Source organism: Lathyrus oleraceus, chromosome 5 (genome assembly GCF_024323335.1).
Source record: "Lathyrus oleraceus cultivar Zhongwan6 chromosome 5, CAAS_Psat_ZW6_1.0, whole genome shotgun sequence".
NCBI classification, from domain to species: domain Eukaryota; kingdom Viridiplantae; phylum Streptophyta; class Magnoliopsida; order Fabales; family Fabaceae; genus Lathyrus; species Lathyrus oleraceus.
In genome coordinates this window covers 620,852,230-620,858,899 of record NC_066583.1, presented here as the reverse complement: position 1 = coordinate 620,858,899, position 6,670 = coordinate 620,852,230, and the positions used below count along the sequence as shown (strand labels likewise).

Below are 6,670 nucleotides of genomic sequence, written 5' to 3'. Positions count from 1 at the left end.
AAGCTTCTCGTGCTTGTTTCAGTTGCCTCGTCATTAGGTGTTCAGGCTCCTGAAGTAGCATATGATTATTGAATCTATGTTCTATCTTAGTATTTATAGTATGAGCAATTTAGTTACTTATGCATTGAAAATGTGGCACTAAATGCATTAGTGTTCAATAAATATCTGTTCGGTTTATTAATTTTGCAATGCATACAACATTGAAGGCACCCAAACATCAGCAGCCAAAGTGGGGCTATTTGCCTGGACATCTTAAAAGATCAGTGGAGCCCAGCACTGACTCTGAAGACTGCACTGCTTTCTGTGCAAGCACTTCTTTCTGCTCCTCAGCCTGATGATCCTCAAGATGTTGTTGTGGCACAGCAGGTCTGCTTCATTCTTGTGTCGTTGTATCTTTACTCTTATGATTCTTCTCATATGTTTTGCGTGTGGAACTAACAAAGTTCAATATATTGAATACTTTTATGTTTGCATATCACAACCTGCAAGTCAAAAAGCACCACAATCTTAGATGTTCAAGGAGTGGTATGTTGCCAATAATTATTTATCTTTGCATTAGCTGTAAACGGAAGTACTAAATCATTCAAATCATTTTTATTTTATGATTCAATTATCAGGGGCTTAAGAATTTTACTAAGTCAGCCCGGGATCTCGTCATGCGATTGCAGAAGGTCGACGGTGACAATTACCCTGAGGTGTGATATCTCATGTCCTATAGATTGCTTTTGCTATTATTTTTTTGATGTTACTCAGTTCTTGGAATTTCCAAAGGGGATATACCATGTTCAGTGATTACCGGTTGTTTTTTGTGCTGATACAGACACTCTGCCAAATGTTTATTATAAATGCCGGCACTGGATTTAGATTGTTGTGGAGCACTGTCAAGTCTTTTCTTGATCCCAAAACAACTTCAAAGATCCATGTATGTTGAACTCCATCTTCTAGTTATTTAAAACTCTGTCTAATTAGTCCCGTTAAGCCAAATCAATTGGTAGCTGTGCAGGGACATCTGGTGCAGGGGTGCGGGTTCGAACCCGCGACATCCCACTTATTCATCTGTTTAATTATATAGTATAAATTGCTGACATTGCTTGATGCTTGGTTCGAAATTATTAGTTTCTTGGAAACAAGTATCAAAGCAAACTACTCGAAGTAATTGATGCCAGGTACATACTGGCTTCATGATGTTTTTATTTTCTCTTGACAAATACATTCTTTAACAGACCTAACACATTGTGCACTTTATAAAGTGAGTTGCCAAAATTTCTTGGAGGTACCTGCTCATGTGCAGATGAGGGAGGCTGCCTTAGATCTGATAAAGGGCCATGGAAAAATCCTGAAATATTGAAGGTCATATTCTATTCTTGGTTGATTTTTTGATAGATATTTGCAAATGTTATACTATATACCAGTCTGACTTGTAATATGCTGACAGTTGATTGTGTTTGCAAAATTTTGTAGATGGTTCTCAATGGTGAACCACGCCGGGCAGGGCAAGTAGTAAAGGTTCTCAACAGCGATGGGAAGGTTATTGCATATGCAAAGCCTCGATACCCAATGGTAACTCTTTGCATGGCCGATTGTTACCTTGATCAAGTGGAGCCAATTTGGTGCTTCACACATTTTTCTCAATGGTCTATTTGTCATATATCACTCTCACTTATGCTACTCCCACCTACAGGTAAAAGGAAGCGATACATCTACTGCTGAATCAGGGTCAGAAGCTGAAGATATAGCTTCTCCAAAAGCAAGGAAGAGCTATTCGAACCTTAGGTTGACCCCTGTTCGTGAGGAAGTGAGTCTTGATCTGTTATACAAATTTCTATTTGCTTCAGATATATAAGAATAACTAATTTGACAGGATATTGTGGTGTTGTTTGATCTACGTAGCTGACTCCATATTGTGGAAAAAGGCTTTGGCTGTTGTTGTTGTTTGTTGCAGTCCACAATATTTAAAGATATTGTGAGACGACGATGATGTAATCAAAGTATAACATTAAGATTCTCATTCACTTTGTGTTTTTGTCAGGCTAAGGTGGTAGGAAAGACAAGCTTTGCTAATAACTTGTCCGGGTATGATGAATACGTTCCAATGTTAGACAAACCTGTTGATGCTGAATGGAAGAGGCAGGTATCTCTACAGAGGACTTATACCTTTAAAGGTTGGTGACTTCTTGGCATTTATTGATGCACCCTTTTGATTTATCTTCTTATTTTTCTTATTCACTAAACTTTCACCCAATTGCACAAATAGGTCTATGATGACTGTTTCTGGACTATGCCACTATAACTTAGGTTTAGCGTTCATGGTTGTAAAGATTATTTATATTGCACTTAAATTTCAAAAAGACTTTTGATGATAGTGTCTGTTTAAGATCTAAACCATTCGTCGACTTATATTCCAAGAGTTCTAGATTTTTGGAGAGTTGGGGATTGTAGGCATTGCTTAGTTTCTTGATGTGAGTTAGTATTTAATATGATTTTGTCTAGCAAAGATTAACAATGATTTTCAATACAGGAACACGTCCTCTTCCTGACATTCAGAATACTCCAGAAGGGGTTAAAGCTCGGATTTGGGTAGCACTGACTGCCTTTTTCTTGATGGTATACCTTAGACAGCACTTTTGTAAAAAGCGCTGTCTAAGGGGGGGATTAGAAAGCGCTTTAGGTAAAAGCGCTGTCTAAGGGGGTGGGGGGGGGCTTAGACAGCGCTTTTTGAAAAGCGCTGTCTAAGGTATACCTAAAAAAATTAAAATAGGAGGGTCTTAGAAAGCGCTTTTGGCCAAAGCGCTGTCTAAGGGGGGTGGGGCTTAGAAAGCGCTTTTCAAAAGCGCTGTCTAAGGTATACCTAAAAAATTTAAAATAAGAGGGTCTTATAAAGCGCTTTTGGCCAAAGCGCTGTCTAAGGGGGGGGGGGGGGGGGGGGGGCTTAGACAGCGCTTTTAAGATTTAAAAAAGCGTTGTCTAAACCTTTAGCAGCGGAGGTTTAGACAGCGCTTTAAAGCGCTGTCTAAGGCTAAAAAAAGCGCTGTCTAAGGTCTTGTTTGTTATAGTGAAAATGGAAAAGCTATGTTCTTGATCCATCAATGCATGGATCCTAACGTGTTTGAGAAGATCATTGAAGAAGAAACAACAAAAGGAGCGTGGGACAAGTTAAAGAACGTGTACGTCGGAGATGAAAAATTGAAGAGGGTGAAGTTGCAGACGTTGAGAAAGCAATTTGAGATGACTCAAATAAAATAATATGAGTCAGTTTTAAAATTTTGTATGTATCTGGTATCGCTAACAAACCAAATGAAGGCGTGTGGTGAATCAACTAGTGATTTGAAAAAGATTGAGAAAATGTTGAGATATCAGACTTCAAATTTTGATTACTATTGAAGAAACCAAAAACCTAGCTGAGATGAAGTTAGAAGAACCTCAAGCTTCATTAGAGGCTCATGAGATGAGGCTGAAGTAGAGGAACTCAGAAAGGGAAGAAGGTAGTTGAACACGCACTTTAAGAAAACTTCACCAAGAAATCTGGGAAAGAAAATGTGAAACAAACAAAGAATCTTGCTAATGATGAGAAGTCAAACAAGAATTCAAAGAATCACTCTGATTCAATCAAGAAAGTCATACGAAACAAGTATTCAGGGAAGCAAGTTGACATGAAGAAGATGAAGTGTTACAATTGTTAAAGATTTAGTCATTATACTCGAGATCATAGAACAAAAAAGGAATCTAGAGAAAAATATGATGACGAAATGAAATATGCACATGCTGAAGAAAGTGACTTTGATGATATGTTGCTCATGGAAAATACTCAATCAAAAAATGAGCAAACCAACATGTGGTATATGGATTCAGGATGCAACAACCATATGATTGGAAATAAAAAGAGGTTTACCAAGTTGGGTGAATAAGTCAAGGAAGTGATCAAGTTTGTAGATGGAAAGCATGTTACATTAGAGGAAGAGAAAATATATTTGTGGTGAGGAGGAATGGTCATAGATCCATCATTACTGGCATATTGTATGTACCTTCAATGACAAGTAACTTGATAAGCATAGGTCAATTACTTGTCAAAGGGTATAACAAGAAGTTGGAAGAAAATCTGATGAAGGTGTATAATGGTGGAAAAAAGGATGATCCTAAAGGCACCATTGGAAGATAACAAAAATTTCAAGATTAAGATCAACATGGTTGACCATCAGTGCCTTACTTCGACTGTTGTCGAAGACATGAACTGACTGTGACATCACATGTATGGACACTTAAACTTCAAAGGTCTAGGTATGCTCAACCAAAAAAGGTTGTGTATGGCTTACCTCAAGTGAAATAACCAAGTCAAGTATGTGAGGAATTTTTTAAAGCAAAGCATGATAGGATGGTATTCAAACATGATTTGTACATGAAATCAAGAAAAAATCTAGAGCTTGTTCACTCTGACGTGTGTGGAACTTTTGATGTAAGGTCGAATGAAGGTGACTGTTATTTCTTAACCTTCATAGATGAATTCACTATATATATGTGGATTTACCTTATTGAAAGGAAGAGTGAAGTATTCATACAGTTCAAGAAGTTTAAATTGTATGTCAAGAAACAAAGTGGATGCAAATTAGAGAAACTGAGAACTAATGGTGAAGGTGAATACACCTCTAGAGAATTTGCAAGATTATGCACTGGTGAAGGTATAAAGCATAAGGTTATTTGACCCTATACACATCAACATAATGGTATAGTTGAGTGGAGAAATAGAAGTATATTGAACATGGCTAGGAGCATGTTGAAAGCTAAAGAAGTTCCAAATAGATTTTGGAGTAAAGCAGTCGACAACAGTATACATTCTAAATAGATGTCCAATAAAAAAGATAGTCGAGAACACACCTTATGAGGGTTGAACAAGATAAAATCCAAAGGTAGTCATCTTAGAGTCTTTAGATTAATATGCTTCAGACATGTACCTGAATAATTGAGGAAGAAAATAGATGATCAAAGTTAGATTATGGTGCTCATAGGTTATCATTTGACTGGTTCTTACAAACTATATTCACCAAATGATGATAACTTGTGATCAATTGAAATGTTCTAGTGGATGAAAGTAAAGGGTTATATTGGAGTCGAGGGTCAATTCTATAGGAGCAAGAAACATTGACAACCATGCTTGATGAAGACCAATAGACTTATGTCACAACAAATCGAAATGAAGTACCACCCGAGCATAATGTTAGGATATCAAATAGAGAAAGAATTGAGTCCACAAGGCTAGTTGGATATGAAAGATTTACAGATCAAATAGTCGATACAAATGGTGACTTTATAGACAAAGTAATGATGATGGCAAATCAAAACCAAACGATTTGGATTAAGCCATGAATGGTTTGAATTGGTTAGCAGTCATGCAAGAAAAACTCAAGGAAATCGAGAAGAACAAGACCTGAGAACTTTTCGAAAAAGCAATCAAGAAGCCAATTAATGTGAAGTGGGTTTTAAAGTTGGAGCTAAGGCCAAATGGTGAGTTTTCTAAGCACAAAGCAAGACTGGTGGCAAGAGGTTTACTGCAAAATACTGGTATTAATTTAGACGAAGTTTATGCACCTATGGCAAGGCTGAAAACCATAAGAATTGTTATATCGACTACAACATACAAAGGATGGAAGATACACCAACTAGATGTAAAGTTAGCATTTTTGAATGGACCTTTGGAAGAAGTCTATGTTAGTTAACCACCAGAGTTCTAAATCAAAGGGAAGAAGTCGAAGATATACATATTGAGGAAGGCTCTCTATGGTTTGAAGAAAGCCCCAAGGTGTTGGAATAAGAGAATATATAGCTTTCTGATTGAAGCAAGTTTATCAAAATGTGTCTCGGAACATAGAGTGTATTTCAACAATGCAAGCAGGTTTAGTCGAGTCATCATATGCTTATACATGGGTAATTTGCTTATTACAGGTGTCGATGAAGCATAAATAAAAGAAGTCAATTCGAAACTGATGTAGGAGTTTGAAATGTACGACATAGGGAACTTGTCATATTTCTTAGAGATGAAGTTTAAAGACACAAATGAAATAGTGCTTATGCGCCAGATAAAGTATGATTGAGACATCTTAAAGAGTTTAAAAATGAGAAATTGTAATGCATCCATAACACTATTGGAGACTGGAGCAAAGTTAGAAAAGGAAACAAATGATGAGTTTGTAAGTGCAACACTGTACAAGCAAATCACTGGATCATTGAGGTATCTTTGCAATACCATACCCGACATTTATGAAAGTGTCAGATTGTTAAGAAGATTCATGGAGAAAACACAAGAGTGCCATTTTATTGCATTCAAGAGCGTGTGTGACACATCAAAGGTACAATTGATCATGGTGTGTTGATGTCGAGGCAGAAGAATACCAACATTGATGCTGAGGTATATACTTACACTGATTCAGATTTCAGTGGAGATCAAGACGAGAAAAAGAGTATTACATATTACATATTCATGATTGGAGGTGCCCCAATCTCTTTGAGCTCAAGGAAGCAAATCATTGTGGTTTTGTCATCTTGTGAAGCTAAGTACATGGCTGCATCATATGCAGCATGTCAAGCACCATGGATAGAGATGTTGCTCGAAGAACTCAAGTTAATGGAACCTAAGAAAATGAAGTTGTTTGTCAATAACAAGTTGTCTATTGACTTGAAG

The 6,670-nt window shown here is 37.0% G+C and overlaps 1 protein-coding gene across 1 annotated transcript; it reads left to right on the top strand.

Annotated features, from left to right (window-relative positions):
• Window positions 1–440: 440 nt before the first annotated feature.
• Window positions 441–2,185, top strand: LOC127083562 (phosphatidylinositol/phosphatidylcholine transfer protein SFH6). The gene is made up of 8 exons (XM_051023875.1): window positions 441–525; window positions 618–695; window positions 821–922; window positions 1,117–1,166; window positions 1,251–1,350; window positions 1,462–1,560; window positions 1,682–1,795; window positions 2,030–2,185. The coding sequence occupies exons 2-8, from the start codon at window positions 657–659 to the stop codon at window positions 2,168–2,170; spliced, it is 645 nt and encodes a 214-aa protein (XP_050879832.1). The 5' UTR covers window positions 441–525; window positions 618–656; the 3' UTR covers window positions 2,171–2,185.
• The last annotated feature ends 4,485 nt before the right edge of the window (window positions 2,186–6,670 follow it).